The sequence below is a fragment of the Sciurus vulgaris genome, assembly GCF_902686455.1.
Source record: "Sciurus vulgaris genome assembly, chromosome: 8".
NCBI lineage: Eukaryota > Metazoa > Chordata > Mammalia > Rodentia > Sciuridae > Sciurus > Sciurus vulgaris.
Genome location: NC_136468.1, coordinates 137,734,050 through 137,752,898, shown reverse-complemented (window position 1 = coordinate 137,752,898; position 18,849 = coordinate 137,734,050). Strand labels below are relative to the sequence as shown.

The 18,849-nt window shown below is 53.2% G+C and overlaps 1 protein-coding gene across 2 annotated transcripts; it reads left to right on the top strand.

Moving 5' to 3' along the window:
* Positions 1-4,907: 4,907 nt before the first annotated feature.
* ACADS (acyl-CoA dehydrogenase short chain) lies at positions 4,908-17,942 on the top strand. Of its 2 annotated transcripts, XM_079151400.1 has the most exons (10): positions 4,908-5,064; positions 7,040-7,203; positions 15,136-15,285; positions 15,482-15,593; positions 16,002-16,153; positions 16,267-16,437; positions 16,517-16,654; positions 16,803-16,898; positions 17,128-17,184; positions 17,281-17,942. In XM_079151400.1, the coding sequence occupies exons 1-10, from the start codon at positions 5,019-5,021 to the stop codon at positions 17,431-17,433; spliced, it is 1,239 nt and encodes a 412-aa protein (XP_079007526.1). In that variant the 5' UTR covers positions 4,908-5,018; the 3' UTR covers positions 17,434-17,942. The 2 variants fall into 2 exon arrangements, with proteins under 2 accessions (XP_079007526.1, XP_079007527.1); XM_079151401.1 differs by lacking the exon at positions 17,128-17,184.
* Positions 17,943-18,849: the final 907 nt, after the last annotated feature.

The window sequence follows — 18,849 nt, the reverse complement described above, 5'->3', positions numbered from 1 at the left end:
CTGAAACTCTGTGGATTTCTTAGGGTTTTCCCAGCTGCCTTTCTAATGAAGTTGTTTCTGGGACCATCTGGTAGGTTACACTTAGGTAATAAATATTCTGATCCTTCAAGCTGCTAGTTAGATTTGTTTTGGATGTTTGAAAAGGGTGAGCATAGGCCAAGGTAGCTCTCAAAGTCATATGTTCTCAAAATAGCTTGCTTGTACTTCCTGTGGGCTGCTTGTGTCCTCAGACCCTCATTGGACAGACCCCACCTCCTTAGCTCCTTTTGGTTGTCTCTGTGGGTGACTTTAGGTGCTCAACTCAGACTTGGTGATCCTTTGTTGTGGGTAGGGTCCATTTAGCATTGTCGAAGGTGTCACTAGCAAGGGACCAGGTGTGGTAAGTCACTGTGAGACATCACAGTGAATGCCTGTGATAGGAACTGTATCCCATGATGATTGGGAAAAAAACCCCATGCGGGACCAGGAAAAGAAGGGCCAGCACTCTGCCCCACAAGCTCCTCTGCATTCTCTGGCCAGTGCTGCTCCCCTTGGGCTTCTAGAGCATGAGAGGCCTTGGACCTTGGCCCAGTGCTTTGTGCCTGGCTGAGGAATCAGTGACAACCATGCTGGCAGCTTTCTCACTGAGAAAGCCCTCCATGACCCTCTGTGCTGGCCCTGGATTCACCCACTGAGGGAGGGAAGAGATCCTACACCCTGCAGCGTGGGTGTCTCATCACCAGACTGGTGAAGCTCAGAACTGGAGTCAGTCCCATATCCAGGTGCCTTACGTGTGGCTCTGTCCCATATGCTGCTGGGGAAAGCTGCATTGCCACCATTCCCTCCTCACCTGCGGACAGACATCAGCACTGTCTTCTTAACCTTCTCTTTCTTATTGTGTTTCCTCTAATGGGATTTGTGTGTTCTTGGCAAGTGGCAGAATACTCCCCTCTCGGTGACAGAAGCCCAATTGGGAGAGCTTCTGCCACCCGATATTTAAATGTTGACCAGGATTTGCTTACTGGAGCTGCCCAGTGCTCTGCTGTGTAGTGTGTGTCTTGAAACTGTGCCCCAGACACTCGCATGTGCACTAATGGGCTGTCTCTTACCTGCCATGTTAGCTCTGCAAGGAGGAGCACCTGGAGGATGGAGGTGGGCACCCTGGCCTGAGTAGTGCTGTATCCCCTTCCCTTTTAGCTTGCCTTAGTCTCACTGGAGACCATTCTGAGACCAAGTGCTCAGCTGTGCCCAGTAGGACAGGAATTTGCCATCTTCTCCTGAAGACCGAGTTCTGTCTGGGCTCTCTGGAGTCCTGTGTCTGGCTGCTCAGGAAATCTCAAGAAGCAGGACCACTCTGGGTGTTGGCTGGAAGGAACTCAAAATTTAAACTTTTACATCTGAATCCAGGAGGGAATTGGAAGTCAAACTTTTTCTGAGATTAGGTGAACCAATCCGAAGTAGAGCCAGGAGCCTGTGCTCAGGACTCTGGACTGTTGATAGCAGTTGTCTTGTAAGGGATATAGGAAGCGGGGAACAAAATAAGCTCCGTGCAGGGGGAGACCGTCCCTCTGTAGAGAGCTGGCATCCAGTGCAGCTCCTGGAGAGAGCGCATTCCAGCAGCCAGGCAGCCCACCTCAGGCAGGGCCTCTGTCGGAATCCCTGGAGAGGGCCTCTCCTTTCCTGTACAGCCTTCAGGCTAAGTTGCCCTCCTGGGCAGATCCTATGGAAGATTCTGGTTTCATTCTGTGTTCTAAAGTGTACAACTGGAAGTAGTTTGGGGCTGAAGTAGGCTGTCATCTCTTTTGTTAGCTCAAAACTGTCTTATGGAAGAAACATTCTTCAGGGGCATGGACTTCCTGAAGATATGCGAGGCTTTGGGTATCTTCCTAATACCTGGAGAGAGTGGTTTGCAGATGTCTGGCGATGACCACAGAAATGTCAGCGATTGGGCAGTCTTCAACTTACTCTTTCAGTGGAAGTAGAACCCATTTCTGAATTGGATTTAATCGGTTGTGTCTAAGGTGCAAACTAAGTGAGTTTGCACTTACGCGTCCTGCCTTAAGTGTGTCCTGCCAACGTGGTAGGCTCCCACGGTATATTTTTCCTCTGTAAAATCACTTTCTTCTGATGACTAAGTCACCATGATATCAGTGATGTTTGGGAATGGGAACAGTGTGTCTTAAAAATGACAGCACAGACTCCTGGCCAGTGCACAGGATTCCTGTTGCAGAAGGTGCTGCCATACCTAGTGGAGGAGCCTAATCGTGGAACCATCTTAATACATTCCATGTCACAGAACATATTAGCCACAAGAAGGATCTGGTGGAGATGAATTTATCCCTTGATTTACAAAGTATCATGTAAAGTCATTGAAATTGTAAAAGTCTATTTTTTTTCCTTGTAAATCTATTTTTCACAGAATATAAGAAACATCAATGACCTGATTGGTCCTTCCTCCTCTTCCTCACTTCACCCAAGATCCTCATTCCAGTTTGTATTGTCTTTGTGTCCAAAGTAAACTAGGTGACTTATTTGTATAAAATGTTATTTTGCCACAAGAGACAGTAATTAAAGAAAGATTTTCACAGTACCTCCACCCTGTCTTGTCTCCTGACTGGGCCCTGGGCATTGCTGGGGTGCTGGGGTTGGGCAGGATGGTTTCCGAATTTCTCTTCTCTTGGTTATTACATGGGCTTTTTGTTGAGCGAGCTGTTTTCTAGGGCTATGGGGAACAGCAAGTGCTTTAGGTTAAATAATTTTGTTTCATATTTTGCCAGGGTGCTTTGAGAATTGGAAATTTGCATGCATGTTTTAAAGATGGACTTTTTAAGGTATATTCAACAGTAAAATTCACCTAAAGAATACAGTCTGATGCATTTTGACAGAGGCACAGTCTTACTGTCCCCACCACAATCGTGATACAGGATACTTTCATCACACCCACTCCAAAACTTAACCTTGAGTTCTGTGTTTGAAGGCAGTTGCTTCCTCTGCCTCAACCTCTTGTAATCAGTCTGATTCTGTCTCTATTAGAGATCGCATGTGTATGTGTGAGTGCGCTCATGTGTGTATTTTTCACTAGGGATTTAATCCAGGGGTACTATACCACTGAGCCACGGTCCCAGTCCTTTTAAGTTATTTTGAGACGGGGTCTTGCTAAGTTGTGGAAGCTGGCCTCAAGCTTGCAGTCCTCCTGCCTCTGCCTCCCAAGTCATTGGGATTACAGGTGTGGGTCACCACCCCAGCAGAAAACCTGTGTACTTTTAATATAAAGCTCACCCATGTTTATAGTCATAACCAATACGATTTTAAAATAAGGCTGGAGGCGTAGCTCAGCTCAGAGGTAGAACATGGCAGCTGAAGGCCCTGGGTTCAGTCCCCATCAACAATAAATAAATAAGGGTCTGATTCAGATGATCTGGGACACTTGTAGCAATTATTATTGCCCTCTGCTCACAAACATGGTACTTCTTTCTCCCTCTTCTGCCTATCTTTTACCCCGAGCTTGTGCCTAGGTGGTTAGGAAGATGATCATAAGTAAAGACCTCAGTATTTGTCAATGACAGTCATTCATTTGATTTTTAAAGCAATGGATTGAGAAATTTGGGGGGGGGGGCGGGGAGCGGTCTATTGGGGATTGAACCCAGAGGCACTCAGCCACTGAGTCATATCCCCAGCCCTTTTTAATTTTGAAACAGGATCTCCCTAAGTTGGTTAGAGCCTCACCAAGTCACTGAAGCTTGCTTTGAACTTGAGATCCTCCTGCTTTAGCCACCAGAGTCGCTGGGATTGCCACAGTGCCCAGTTAGAGACTTTCTTTTAAATTCATTTTTTAGTACAAAAGGTTAAATAATTGAGGACATTGATCTTTTGATTGTTCTCTAGGAAGTGGAGCAAGGTCTTGGAGGAACACAGGGTTTTTGGCACGTTGGGTCAGTGCTGAGGACAGATGCCTGGCTGAGTTATGGGAAGAAAGGCATCTCTGGAGATGTGTGGATTCCTCCAGGGAGTCTTTGGGAGACAGATTGACACTGTGCCAAGGGAGGACCCTCGTGGACAAGTGACACCATTGTTTCTGGAGCCGGAGTGTTGGCGTCCTGATAAGGGTGCTAGGGATCGGATGCATAGCATTAGGGGGCAGTGCCCTAGCTCCAAATACACCTCTGCCCCGCAGCTGGGAGACTGGGCAGTGGAACGGAGAAGTAGCAGTTCCACCTCATCTTCACACCTCTGAGGGAAGGAACTCTGCCTAGCCACCACATTTCATCGGCCTAAATACCAAGCACCAGAGAAAGACAAACCCTTGCTTCTCTTGCGGCCAATGGAACTAGTGGAGGAGATGAAAAGATCATTTCAGATGCAAAATGCCAAGAAAAAACGGATAGATGGACAGTATGCAGAGGAGAAATCCTGGTCTGGTGTGGAGAGGGCAGCTTGGGTGAAGGGCACAGTGATTGCAAAAGCCCAACGTAAGAACAAAGTGGAGTCTTAGAGAAAAGCTGCCTACCTGCCTTCTGTGGCTGAAGCAGATAGTCTGGGAGCGGCCTGAGCCGCAGAGGTGGGTGGGTAGGGTTAGAGCTTAGCGCCGTAGGCCATGGGATCGGACTTTAGGAGAGCCTGGGTCTTTGAAAAGGGCCTTAGGCCCGCGGCGGCTCCCGTTTTTTGTTTGGGGCGGGCCCTCGCTGCGCTGCCCGGATTGGCCCCTAACTCCTGGGCTTGCGAATCCTCCCGGCCCGCGGAAACTCCACGGCGCCGCTGCACCCAGCTTTGAGGGTTGACAGCGGACGACCTTAAGAGTCCACTCTGGCCTTCGTGGGAAATTCATCCTTGGTTCTGCCCTGTTAGCGTTTTTATTTACCCGCGCGGGCACAGACAGAAGCCGACAGGAAGTTACCAACCCACCTCTGGGGCGTCTCGGCCCCGCCCCCGCCGCCCGAGGGGCGTGGCCTCTGCCTGCGACGGCCCCGCCCCCGGAGTCCGGAACCCGCGCGCTTGCTGCGGGAGGTGGCGGAGGATCCGGCCAGCTTCAGTCCGCGTCCATGGCCGCCGCGCTGCTCGCCCGGGCCTGCGGCCCCCTCCGCGGAGGTGAGTGTGCTTGGGCTGCGCACCCGGGGCCGCGACCCCGGCCCGCCGAGCCGGCCTAGGTCCCGGCAGCACGTCTTGCTCCTGCAGCGGTGGACGCGCTGGCCGCACCCGCTCTAGGAACGCGCGCGGCCTTTGCCCCACTTCGGCTGACACTGGCGGCCGCCTGGCCTGGCCCTTCAGGGGTCCCCTGGTGCCGCCCAACCCCATCCCCTGTGGGGCCCCTACCTTCAACCCGGTCCGCACGGCTTGCACCCGCACTCCTGCACCGCGTTTCACACCCAGCGGAGTCCCCGGCCCACCCTTCCTCCTGTGCCGGGCCTGCGATAGAGCTACTCAGATCGGTGACCTTGGGCAAGACACTCAGTTCCTTGCAGCCTCAGTTGGCCTAAGTGTGAAATGGCCAGTGTATTATTACTGTTCTCATAGAGTGGTTGGAAGGATTGAATCACAGGTTTATAAATTAGCACAATGCTTGGCACATAGCAGGTGTTCCATAATGGTAATTGTTGATTACTTAATACAGTACCTTTCCCATCATATCATTATCTCCAGGTGCAGCAGTGGTGACACATACTTGACTGAACCAGTAGTGGCCGATCCACAGATCTAGTAGATCTCACTCCGACTAGTAACAATAAGGGAACCCCTTGATGAAGAACTGTACTAAGCGCTACTGTTAGTATTTCTTCAATCTCCTACTCCCAGGAGCTGAGTGCTATTGTCGTCCACATTTTATAGAAACTGAGGCTCAGGCTTGGTGTGGCGGCCCATGTCTGTAATCCCAGCAACTCTGGAGGCTGAGGCAGGAGGATCACAACTTCAAGGCCAGCCTCAGCAACTTAGTTATACCCCAGCTCAAAATAAAAAAATAAAAAGGACTGGGGATGTAGCCCAGTGGTAGAGTGTTCCTCGGTTCAATCCCCAGTACCAGGAAAAAAAAAGAAACTGAGGTTTAAACCCTCATCTAAAGTCATGGACTTGTAGTCCTGTTTGGTGTTATATTGAGGATTGAATACAATACTGTCTGGAAAGTGTTTAGTGAGCATAGTAAGCATTCAGTTAGCCTGGGGTATTTCTTTTTCTTTCTTTTTTTTAAAATATTTTTAGTTGTAGATGGATACAATGCATTTATTTTATTTATTTTTTTAATGTGGTGCTGAGGATTGAACCCAGTACCTCACACATGCTGGGCAAGCACTCTACCACTGAGCTACAACCTCAGTCCCAGGCTGGGGTTTTTCAACAGCAGCATTGGCATTTGGGCTGACCATATTATTTCTTTGTTTATATATTTATTTAGAGAGGATTCTTGCTATGTTGTTCAGGCTGGCTTCAAGTTCTTGGGCCCCAGTGATCCTCCTGTCTCAACTTCCTGAATAACTGAGACCATAAAAGCTCTGCTGTCACACAAAGCATGATTGTTTCTTTTTTTCTTTCTGTCTTCCTTTCTTTCTCTCTTCATTTCTCTCTCTCTCTCTCTCTCTCTCTCTCTCTTTTTTTTTCCCCCTGTACTGGGGATTGAACTTGGGGCTGGCACATGCTAGGCAAGTGTTCTACACTGAGCTACATCCCCAACACTTTTTATTGTTTTTTGCCATGAGACAGGGTTTTGCTAAGTTGCCTAGACTGGCCTTGAACTTTCAATCCTCCTGTCTCAGCCTCCCAAGTAGCTGGAATTACAGGCATGTGTGACCCTCCCCAGCTCCATAATTCATTCTTGTGAGGACTGTCCTGTGCATGGTAGGATCTCTGACTTCTGCCCACTGGATACCAATAGCATTTTCCCTTTAGTTATGACAAACAAAAATATCTCCAGACATTGCTGGTTGTCCCTTGGGGATCAAAATTGTCCTTGGTGAAGAACCTCTGAGTCAGTGGGTCATGATTATTGTTATTAACTATTATTATTACTATTATTATTATTCAAGATCTCTTTCATTCTCCTTCTGCTGACTCCTGCTGTTCCTGCTGGCAGCTCTCCATGCTCGGGACTGGCGGAGGTTACACACCATCTACCAGTCTGTGGAACTGCCTGAGACACACCAGATGTTGCGGCAGACATGCCGGGACTTTGCCGAGAAGGAGCTGTTTCCCATTGCAGCCCAGGTGGACAAGGAACATCTTTTTCCCGCTGCTCAGGTGAGTGCACCAACCACCGCAGCCTGTGATGGCCATCTGCCCTCAGATGAGTGGTTACAATGGATGAGTGGCGACAGTAACAGCCACAGGCACTAAGAGTCAAGGATCCCCAAAGTAAGGCCTGGAACCCCAAAGATGCTGAGTCCACCATGAGACCTTTAGCCAGGATTTCACTTCTAGAACAGTACTAATAAATGACAGGTGGTCGATAGGCGTCAGTGCTTACAGGGTGCTTGCCACGTGCCCTTCCTCACCCGAGTGCTGAGAGGTGAAAGTGTTGTCGTATCCCCATTGTGGAGTTGAAGAAACTCAAGCCTATGAGCAGGTCGAATAATGTACCCAAGGTCCTGGAACTAATCAGCTGCAGAGCGGGGGGCGGTCCCAGGTCTCACTTCTCTTAAACCTTGAGAACCCCACCAGGTGCCCTCCTGTGTTCTGTTTATGCCCATCCACATGCAATGAAATGTTTAAGCTGCTACCGATGCACCCCAACCTGGCAAGATATCCGGCAAATGGTGTAAACGCTTAATAGATACTTGTTGGATCAATGATTTGTGAAAGAGCAGATGTCAGGTGCTGCATCACACGCCTGTAATCCCAGCGACCCGGGAGGCTGAGACAGCAGGCTCACAAGTTTAAGGCCAGCCTCGGTGACCCTGTCTCAAAATAAAAATATAGGGCTGAGGTGGTGGCTCAGTGGTAGAGCGCTTGCCTAGCACGGGTGAGGCACTGGGTTTGACTTTCAGCACTGCACATAAAGAGATGAATAAAATAAATGTCCATCAACACCTTAAAAAATATTTTTAAAAAATTTTAAAAATTAAAAAACATATATATAAAGGGTTGGGGGTGTGGCTCAGTGGTAAAGCACCCCTGGGTTAAATCTCTGCCCCCCTGGAAAAAAGCAAATGTTTCTTGCCTTTATTTCAGTCAGCGTAGTTCAAGAGTTATGGTCCCCATGTACGTGTCCTGCAGGCTCTGAGGCCACTCTTCCAGCTTAGACCCAGGGAGCTCTAAGCTGAACACACAAGTGGCATCCTGGGTACCGCAATCAGCTGGGCATCTCGTAGGTATTAGACACGTCAGCTTCTTTGATCCCGAGTCTCCGTGTCGCCTTCTGGAATAACTGCAATGAAGTAAGAGCCTGTTTCCCGGATGCCTGGTGCCTGGTACCTGAACAATGGTAGCTGTTAATGTGATAGTTGTTTTTTTCATTACCGTTGAGGAAACTGAAGCCCAGAGAAGGGCAGCGTCTTCCCAGGGTCTGCTGGTGTGCGGAGCGAGGCTTCACAGCCCAGGTCTGGCTGGCTCCAGAACCTTCCCGCACCAGCCATGTGGTTGTGGCAGAGGCCCAGCTGGCAGGCAAGGAAGCCCCATTCTAGTTGGGAATAGTGCCATCAAGCCTGCCCTGTCCTGCCCCGCTGTACCCACCACACACTTTGCTCTCAGTGACCCCGACTTTTAGTGCCTTTGGGTGAGATGAGCAAAATGGCGAATTCTTGGTGAGGAGGGAAAGGGGAGATGCAGACGGGCCTCTGCAACAGCAGCAGTTCAGGGCGCTTCCTTCAAGGCGGCTGCCCGAGACTCAGCTGTGTATTGGAATCTTCCTGCCAAGTGACAGATGGCCTGGTTTATTTTTCCTATATTCTACTCTCTCAAATTATTACCAGTATCACAAACATAGATTTGCTCTGTGCAAGAAAACGGGTGATAGAAGCAAAACATTTTTCCAGCCCATTCTTAACTAGTCCTCTGGCTTTGTACTCTCCTGCCTGCTCTCCGGGGAGGGGACATTGCAAATTCATCCTTCTAGGGCTTGGAGGACGTAAGGGGCCGCAGCCTCTCTTCCTTCCGACATGTTGCGGGGACCCAGGAAGGATTTCCTCAGTGCATGAGGGTAGCTGAGTGGACAATAGCGTCTCTGTTTGGTTTTATTATTTTCCAGGTGTTTGCACATCTGAAACCTCATAAGTCCTGCTGTCGCTTGTCTCTGTTTGCAGGCGAGGTGTGCATTACCTCTGGCTGTAGGGCTAGGGAGGAGCAGCGCCAGGCCTTCTGATCTTGCCAGTGCACCACAAGAGCTAGGTGCTTGTCTGGTGGCCGATGCCTGGGTTACTCCTCAGTGTTTGCTTCTCTCAGCTAAGGATTAAGGCCTGCTTACTTATTGCTTTTATCCCTGTCACCGAGTATGGTGCTAAGTGCCCAGTAACAGAAGGGAATCCTGGAATAAGGCAGGCAGGAGACTCAAAGAACTAGACACACACAGATCATGTGGCATGTCTGCAGAATTCCATGTTACACATGAGTGTTTTGGAGTCCCCAGCGTCACAAACGTGAAAAAACAAAAATCACACAAAAAAACAAAATCGTAATAATAATAACATTGATAGCTAACATTTGGAGGCTTGGATGTTCCAGGCGTATATCCATTTATTTAATCATTTAATCTTCAAGACAACACAATAAGTGGCATTTAATTATCTCCAATCTTTAGATGAGGAAACAAGCCAGAGGTTAAGTTTCTTGCTCAATCATTGCACGGTAGGTGAGTGAGCCAGATACTGGCCTCTGAACCACCCCCTGCCTACAAGTCACTTAGCGATTTCTGGTGTTTTTCCCTAAGGTAGTTTTTGTTACCCCCCCAAAAGCAGGCTCCCCAAAAAGCAGGCTTAAGAGGGAAGGGTCAAGGGGAAAGGAATCGCAAGGCAGTTAGTCCAAGAATTAGGAGAAAGGCTAGTGCCAGTTGGTGCTCTCTGTGGCTGGTTTTGTAACTTTAATTGATCTTTAGTCTTTCTTTGTGCAAACTAATAAGTGAAAGAAACAATTATGAATTCATAAAGCCGTTTTGCTATAAAGAGGAGTAGGAGCTGCTGGGTGTGGTGGCACATGGCTGCCTGTAATCCCAGCCACTCGGGAGGCTGAGGCAGGAGGATTGCAAGTTCAAAGCCACCCTAGGCAAATTATGGAGACCCTGTGACTAATAAAATATTAAAAAAATAAGCTGGGACTGCGGCTCAGTGGCTAAGCGCTCCCGGGTTCAATCCCTGGTACAGAAAAAAAAGAGGAATAGGAAACAGAATGGTATCCCCAACCAGTTCTGAACTTCTTAACCTTGAAATATGTATTTATGTGTATAAAACTGAAGCCACTTTCTTCTCATTCACTTGGTGAATGGTTATTGAACAAAGCAAAACCTCCTTTTCTTCCTCTTGCCTTATTCTATTCTAGTAGGCCACACAGAAACTTCTAGAGTCAAACTCCATTTTTCTTAATTCCACCTGAAAATGTCACCCCACCACTTTCTCCCATTTCTTCCAACCAGAACTTACTTCTCTGTCCCAAGAGCATTCCATTTGTAATTCGTAATCCTCTTGTGCTTCTCACATTACATGTGTCCCTTTTTTTTTTTGCAGTCCTGGGGATCAGCTGAGCATATTGTTCTCGACCACTGAGCTACATCTTCAGCCCTTTTTATTTATTTATTTATAATTTTTTTTAGATGTTTATAGGCTTTGATTTTATTCATTTGTTTATATGTGGTGCTGAGAATCAAACCCAGTGTCTCACACATGCCAGGCAAGTGCTCTACCACTGAGCCACAACCCCTGCCCCCTTTTATTTTGAGACAGGGTCTCACTAAGTTGCTGAGGCTGGCCTCAGACTTGTCATCCTCCTGCCTCAGCCTCCCAAGTTGCTGGGATTACAGGCATGTACCACCACGCCCAGCTTGCATATGTGTTTTAAAAAATATATTCTAATTTTTAATTGACACATAGTCATTGCACATAATTATAGGACACAGTGTGACATTTCAGCACGTAGATACAATGTGCAATGATCACACCAGCATAATTGCCCTATCTCTCCCCTCAGACATTTTATTTCTTTGTGTTGGGAGCATTCAAAATCCACTCTAGTGGCTGTTTCGAAATATTTAATCAGTTGTTGTCAACCATAGTTACCCTCCGCTTCTGTCGTGTGTGTATGAAATCAGGTATTTCAGTCAGTCAGCTTCCTGCGGGCAGGTTGGGTGCTTGTTCTTGCTCTTGTCTGTCTGTCCAGTGGAACACCTTGTATGTAGTCAGTGCTCAATAGCCCACAGGTGCCTGTAGGGTTTTGCTGAATTGAGCCAGACTGGACTCCTGTTAGGTAAGCGCCAGGTCCTGGCCTCCTTGGTCGCAGCCCCTAGCCCACACCCTGGTGGGATTGGAGGAGGCTGCTGGCAGGGCTGGGGGTGGAACCCCACCTCTGGGCTGCGAGGCAAGAGCTCTCCCCTCCTTGGTTTTCTCTAGACTCAGTGGCGACTCTTGAGCAAGGTAGGAAATGTTATTTTTTCAAAGGCAATTAGTGAATTCAGGTAAGCCCAGGATGAATTTAGTATTTTTAAAATGCGAGTTTTAGATGAGAAGTGCCTTGGAGCATGGTTTTCGTAGAAGTTCTTCCGTCCCTTTTTTTTTTTTTTTTTTTTTCTACTTTACAAAGAAAAGGGGTTTGTTTAGCTCATGGTCCTGGAGATACAAAGTCCAAGATCAGGTTGTGGTGTTTTGGCTTCTGGCAAGGACCTACAGTGACGGCCACTGGAGCACCTGTGGGGGGGTCGGGTCACGTGCCCAAACAGGAGGGCCGAGGGCCAAGTGCCCTTTAGGCGTCCCCAGATCCGAGGGCAGGTGGCAGGCGCCGCAGGCTGCCTGGCGTGTCCTGGGAGGGCGGCCTCCGCGCTCTCACGGTTGAGTGTGGGAATCACGGAGCTCGCACAGTCGGGGGGTGGCCTCTTTCTAGGGTGTATCCAGTTGCTGGTTCAGTGACACAAGGGACCAAGAGCCACACTGGGACCGCTCTGGGAGGTGGCCCCTTGAGAGGGCGCTGAAGGCCGGGTCTCCTAGGAAATGCTGCCCTGTCGGGGCTGCCCGGCTGCGGTCAGCAGCCAGCGTCCACTTCCCCCGTGGGAAATGAGGCGACACCGGACACGCGTGCTCCCCTCGCCCCGGCGCTCGCTCTTCCTTCCGCGTTGGCGGCTTCTCTTGGTTCGTGTGGCCTCCTCTCTCTTGTGCGCCCTCCTTCCCTCACTGCCGGCCTCGTGTCTCTTTCTCAGGATCCCTGTAATGAGTGCATTGTCACCAGGATGGCATCCATCCCCAGCTTCTTTCTGGAATGTTCCCGGGGCTGGCCACAGCACGTTGCCTGAAGCGCAGGGATCTAGTCAGGAATGCGAACCAGGGAACGGCCGCCGAGCCTCCGTGATGGAGTGGGATGGTGGCCGTGTGCAGGCTCGGGGGTGGGAACGCGTCCCTTTTGCAGATGGAGGTGGATGTTTTGGAAGGAAAGCGCCCAGGGTGCGAGGAACGCGGATCGGGCCGGAGGGTGGCGCATGCGTGAAGCGCTGTGGCCTGTGAGCTCCTCCCACTGCCCGCACCGGCCCGGGCAGCCTGAGCGAGGACAGGCATGCCAGGGTCCCCGCTTGCTTCCGGGGGCCTGGCCCTGGCACTGCTCCGCGTGTGGTTCCCCATCTGGAAAAGGAAAAGGAGGCGATCGCAGCCCTGCCCACCGGGCAGGAGACCCAGCGTGCTAGGCGGGTGCGCACAGCGGGATTCACCTGCCCGCGGTTCTGGTTGCGCTGTTTCTTGGGATGCAGTGGCAGTGGAGTCGTGGGCGAGCCACTCCTCCATCCTTTATCCTAGGGCAGTCTGCAGGAGAGCGGGGTGCACCTTAGGATCCGGGGAGATCTGGTGCTGTTTGTGGGCTGAGGCAGCGCGAGCTCTCAGCCCGTCTCCTGCTGGGAGGCAGGAGGGAGAGCATTCATCAGGGCTCCTGCCTGCGGGGCACGGGGCCTAGAGCCCTGCGTATTTCTAGCACCTGGTAGAGCCGGGTCCGGGCTCCGAGGCGTTGCATAACAAACCCCCGTTGTCGCCCTGGAAGAGGTTTGCTGGATGCCTCGAGCACAGCTAGAGAGTTACTCTGCCCCGAGCCGCATTTGTGCCAGTACTGTGCTAAGTCGCATCTTCTCCACACAGTAAAATGCTGCAGAAACCACTCTTGACATTGGACTTGCCTGATCCCTGGCTGATTCCTGCCTATTGAAATGATGTACATTTCTGGTCAGGCACAGTGGTGCACTTCTGTCAAGCCAGTGACTCAGGAGACCGAGGCAGGAGGATAGCAGATTTGAGGCCAGCCTCAGCATCTTGGTGAGACCCTCAGCAACTTAATGAGACACTGTCTCAAAATTTAAAAAAAGGCTGGGGATGTAGCTCAGTGGCAAAGCATGCTGGGTTCAATCCCCAGTGCCCCACCTCAAGTGCATATTTCTGAGTAGGGTCACACCCTCTCCCCCAGGTGTGTGGTGGTCACAGAATGACCAGGGATCAGGACCGGGTTATCTCTGGAGGCTGCCCTGTGCCTCCTGCACTCTGACCAGCTCCTTCCTTGAATGCTTCCACCTCGGGGGCTGCAGAGCTTGATCAGCACCTGGGGGCAGCACAGTGCCACTTGGCAGACGAGTCTGTGCCCCACTGGTGTTGTGCAGGGCAGACCCAGAGGTGTGGAAGGCTCACCCTGGAACTGGAGTCTTGCAAGATCGTTTTCCAGGGGAACAGTCCAAGGAAGAGTCAAATAAGCAGTGTCGTAGAGGGACAGGGATTGTTACCGAAGTCATCCCAGCTGGTTGACAGGTGCCCCTTCTCCTGTGTCATTGTAAATAAGAACTCTCAGCCACCCGGTGATGCCAAGTGCCATCACCAAACAGGTACTGGGCTCATCAGCCCTCAGAACTATCCTGTGCAGTAAGTACTGTTTTTTGGGATTGAGGAATCAAAACTTTTAGAATCCAGAAATAATATTAATTATAGAGAAAGAAGAAAAGACTGGCAAGCCTTGTTCTTGGTTTAATCTTGAAGTGAAATAGTAAGAAAATGGTTATTAGAATGAGCCTGTATCCATGCCTCTGCATCCACGGGTTCAGCCAACCGAGGATCAGATATATTCAGGGAAAAAGAAAATCCCAAGCTCTTATCAGCCATTCTTTCCCTTTCCTGGCACTGGGTGTATAGCACTGGGGAAAAGTCACTGTCCCTCATGATCACAAAGGAAGGCCTTTGTCAAAATGAGCACGGGCACAGGTGTGAAATTCTGGCTGCGGGAGGATTGTGAAGGTGTGGCAAAGGTGTGGCAAGCGCATGACTAGAGGACTTAGTGCACAGAGGTGGTGGCCCGAGGGGTGGTGCTTGAGCTGAGATCAGGAGAGGAGGAGCGGAAGCAGTAGCACTCACTGTAATCCCAGCTGCTTGGGAGCCGAAGGCAGGAGGATCTCGAGTTCAAAGCCCGCCTCAGCAACTTAGCCTTGCGCTAAGCAACTCAGTGAGACCCTGTCTCTAAATAAAATATTTTTTTAAAGGGCTGGAGATGTGGCTCAGTGGTTAAGCACCCCTGGGTTCAATCTCCAGTACCAAAATAAATAGGAAGGAAGGAAGGAAGGAAGGAAGGAAGGAAGGAAGGAAGGAAGGAAGGAAGGGAGGGAGGGAGGGAGGGGAAAAGGAAAAGGAAAGGAAAAGAAAAGGAGAAAGAAAAGAAGGAAAGGAGGAGAAAAGAACTAGTTTGTAGAGGGCATTTCTGACAGGAGACAGCATGTGCAAAGGCCCTGTGGTGGGGAGAGGAGCATATGCATGTGAGCTACATAGCTAGGGGACTGAAGGAAGGTCAGTTCACCTTGAAGTCCCCTAAAAGCTTTCTTTGCCTTCTGCCTGCTCGCTGGTGTGGCTGTGGACTGAGAGGTGAGCAAGCATGGGGTGTGGAGCAGGTGGCTTGGTGACTGATGCCATCACGACAGCTCCACTGGGCGGGTCCTCGGTGTCTGGACTCGGGGACGGGCGTGGGTGAGTGGGGACAGGCCTGAGCACCTGCAGGTGTGCCTCTCCATCACCTCCTTCCCCCCGCCAGGTGAAGAAGATGGGTGAGCTCGGGCTTCTGGCCATGGACGTGCCCGAGGAGCTCAGTGGCGCTGGCCTGGACTACCTGGCCTACTCCATCGCCATGGAGGAGATCAGCCGGGGCTGTGCCTCCACCGGAGTCATCATGAGTGTCAACAACGTGAGGCTCGCAGGACACGCAGGTGGGGGGAGGCACCCGCGGGGCAGGGCCCTGGCCAGGGGAGTGGTGGCCAGCGGCCAGCCTGGGCCTCCTGCCCTCCTCCCCGGAGTAGTCTCTGGACTTGGTCCCACGGAGCGGGCCTCCGGAGACTGCAGGCCACGGGGTGGCCTCTGACTGCTCCCCGCTGTCCCCGCAGTCTCTCTACTTGGGGCCCATCATGAAGTTCGGCTCCCCGGAGCAGAAGCGGCAATGGGTCACGCCTTTCACCAGTGGCGACAGAATTGGCTGCTTTGCCCTCAGCGAACCAGGTACTGGGGGCTCACCTCAGAATCAGGTGATGGACCCAGATAGGAGCTGGGTGACCCAGGAGGGCAGGGCCAGGGCCTGTGCTGCCAGGTGGGGGCCTGCTGCTCCCTGTCCCCTGGTCAGAGGGAAGGCCCTGTGGGCAGCGGAGGCCATCTTCCCCAGGCGGGTGCTGCTGCTCCCCCGGTTTGCAAGGAAGATTGGGCTTTGGGTCCCTCCCGCTTAGAGGTGCCCCACCCACATGCAGCCCCTGTGCCTTTCTGGCCTGGTCTTTGAGAGGTTTGGGAGCTTGTGCGGCCTAGAGCTTTCTCAGGAGCCCGCGTCCAGGGTCTTCGTGCCCACCAGTCAGGGCGAGGCTGGGTGCCCTGGTGCGGTGGAGGCCATCCCGCGTCCTGAGTCTGTGTGTGGGGCAGGGAATGGCAGTGACGCGGGAGCCGCTTCCACCATGGCCCGGGCAGATGGTGACTCATGGGTCCTGAACGGCACCAAAGCCTGGATCACCAATTCCTGGGAGGCCTCAGCTACTGTGGTCTTTGCCAGCACGGACAGATCCCTGCAGAACAAGGTGGGAGCCCGGCTGGCCTCGTGTCTGTCGTCTTGGCAACAGGGTGGGGCTGAGGGCAGCTTGTGGTCCAGGCGGCTTCAGAGAAAATCACTAAGGCTCTTGGGGCCTTTCAGGGCATCAGTGCCTTCCTGGTCCCCATGCCAACACCTGGACTCACGCTGGGGAAGAAGGAGGACAAGCTGGGCATCCGGGCCTCGTCCACGGCCAACCTCATCTTTGAGGACTGTCGCATCCCCAAGGAGAACCTGCTGGGCGAGCCGGGGATGGGCTTCAAGATAGCCATGGTGAGCCTGGCAGTGGGGCAGCGCCTGGGGCCAGGCCCTGGGCCCGACGCAGCCACTGACAGGCAGGCGGTCCCCACAGCAAACTCTGGACATGGGCCGCATCGGGATCGCCTCCCAGGCCCTGGGCATTGCCCAGGCTGCCCTGGACTGTGCCGTGAACTATGCTGAGAACCGCAGGGCCTTTGGGGCGCCCCTCACCAAGCTCCAGGGCATCCAGGTAATGGGGCCTGTTGGCATCTTTCGGAGCTGGGCCAGTGGCGGGGAGAGAAGCTCAGCCTCTTCCTTGCACCCACATCTTCCTCCCCCTGCATCCCTGTCCTCGGAGAGGAGGTACACTTGCTGATGGGGGGGCTGGGTTGTTGCAGTTCAAGCTGGCAGACATGGCGCTGGCCCTGGAGAGTGCCCGGCTGCTGACCTGGCGTGCGGCCATGTTGAAGGACAATAAGAAGCCTTTCACCAAGGTGCCTGTGGGGACGGGGACCCCCAGCCATGGCCCAGCACCTGGGGAAGGGGTGCAGGGGCCTCTGAGGGAGGACTCTGGGTGGGTCTGGGTTCCTTGGCCCCTGTGGCCAGAGCGTGGCCCTGTGGGTTTATTGTGCAGAGGAGGGACTCCCGCAGGCCCACCCCTGCTGCAGGGTCATGGGGGGGTCCCCTGAAGGTGAAGTTGCTGACTCCATCCCTGCTGGTTAGGAGGCGGCCATGGCCAAGCTGGCTGCATCGGAGGCTGCGACAGCCATCAGCCACCAGGTGAGCACTCGGGGCGCAGGGACAGGGCCCACCCCGGTCCTGAGTGGCGGGGCCTTCCCTGTCTTCTGCCTCCTGAGCCCCTGCTTTCTGCCTTAGGCCATCCAGATCTTGGGCGGCATGGGGTACGTGACAGAGATGCCCGCTGAGCGGCACTATCGCGACGCCCGCATCACTGAGATCTATGAAGGCACCAGCGAGATCCAGAGGCTGGTGATCGCTGGGCACCTGCTCCGCAGCTACCGGAGCTGAGGCTCCGAGGGCCCAGGGCCGACCGGGCAGAGCCAGTGCCTTAACCTCGACTCCAGGCAACGGGGCAGGCCGCCCTGGCCTCTGCTCTGCATGGGCTAGAGGGCGCCCTGCCTCCTCACCCCAGATCAAGGCGCCTCAGGGAGGGGACCGGCAGGCTGCGGTGACCTCCGAGGACACACCACCTTCAGCGTGGATTCTGGGTTCTGACGCCCCTTCTGACCGACTGTGCCTCATTTTCTTCACCTGAGTGGCCATGGCCGCCTGCAGGCAGGACCCTGGGGAGGGCTAAATGACACGTGCTGTCCGTGGGCCCTGCAGCTCCGCATGAAGACTCAGGAGGAGCTGGTGACCGAGCCTTCGTAGCAGCAGTTGTCTCGGGCCCTGGGGTCCCGGGCTTGGCAAGTCTGTAGGGCTGGGTTGTGGAGCCTCCTCAGGTACAAATGAGCGCAGGTGGGTGGCCTGCTGTCACGTGTGGGAACTGACTGCCAATAAACATACCTGTGCCCTCCCCTCGCGTCTTCGCCCTCACTGGGTCTCTTGTTGGTCCCTGCTGTCCAGGGACCCCACGCTCTGTGTGGTGGACCACTGGCTCTCGGAAAGCTCCAGGCTTCAGCGGGCAGGGCTGTCCAAGCAGGAGGTTCCGGGGTCTTACAAACCTGAGTGTCTGGTCAGGTGCCAGCAGGGCGGTCCCCCCGCTCGTGTGCGGAGGGGGTTCCCTAGGCGCCCCTGCCCACAAGCCCCAGAAGGGAGGGGGCGGAGCCAGGCGTTGAGGGCGGGACCGAGGCCTCAACCTGAGAGGCGACTCTTCTGCGTAATGTTGGGGTGCTGCAGGTGCCACCCCACTGAGCCAGCCTGGGAGAGGGGGTCTTGCCAGGGTCCTGGCCCCGCCGGTGCCTGAGCTTTTAGCCGCTTGGGACAGTGTTGTGAGTGAAGAATCTGGAGAGAAAACTGCGGCAGGGCGCTTTCGAAGGAGGCGGGCAGCTCTGCAGCAGAGGAGGCCAGGGAAGCCAGCTGTCATTCAGTGGGGTCCCTGGAGGACGGAGCAGGATGACCCCTTTGAAGCCTTGGTGCATGGCTGCCGAGCACTCCCGAGCCCTCGCTGCCTGCGGATCGCTGCGCCCGCCCGGCTGGCCGACGGCGGGCCTGCCTATGCTTCCTGCCTACGGTTCCTGCCTTTGGCTGCGCGGGCCCAAGGCTCCCACCTGAAAGGCCCGCGCGCTGCGCACCTGCAGCCCGGCCAGCGGGCTTGATGAAGGCACTTGGCCTTGAGTGAAGCACGTGGACCAGGCCCGGGGGAGGGAGGAGCTTCCCGTACAAGTCTCCCTGGCTGCAGGTGGGTTCTGTGGTCAGGGCGGCGGGTGGTGTCTCCCTGCTGAGGAGGCGCACCTACGGTCCCCCGGGGGCACCTCCTTCGTG

Excerpts from the sequence above, each read along its gene's own strand:
- ACADS (XM_079151400.1), top strand. The coding sequence starts at position 5,019 with ATGGCCGCCGCGCTGCTCGCCCGGGCCTGCGGCCCCCTCCGCGGAG. Across the intron at positions 15,286-15,481 it reads TCATCATGAGTGTCAACAAC|TCTCTCTACTTGGGGCCCAT; the intron begins GTGAGGCTCGCA and ends CTGTCCCCGCAG. Across the intron at positions 16,655-16,802 it reads CCAAGCTCCAGGGCATCCAG|TTCAAGCTGGCAGACATGGC; the intron begins GTAATGGGGCCT and ends GGGTTGTTGCAG.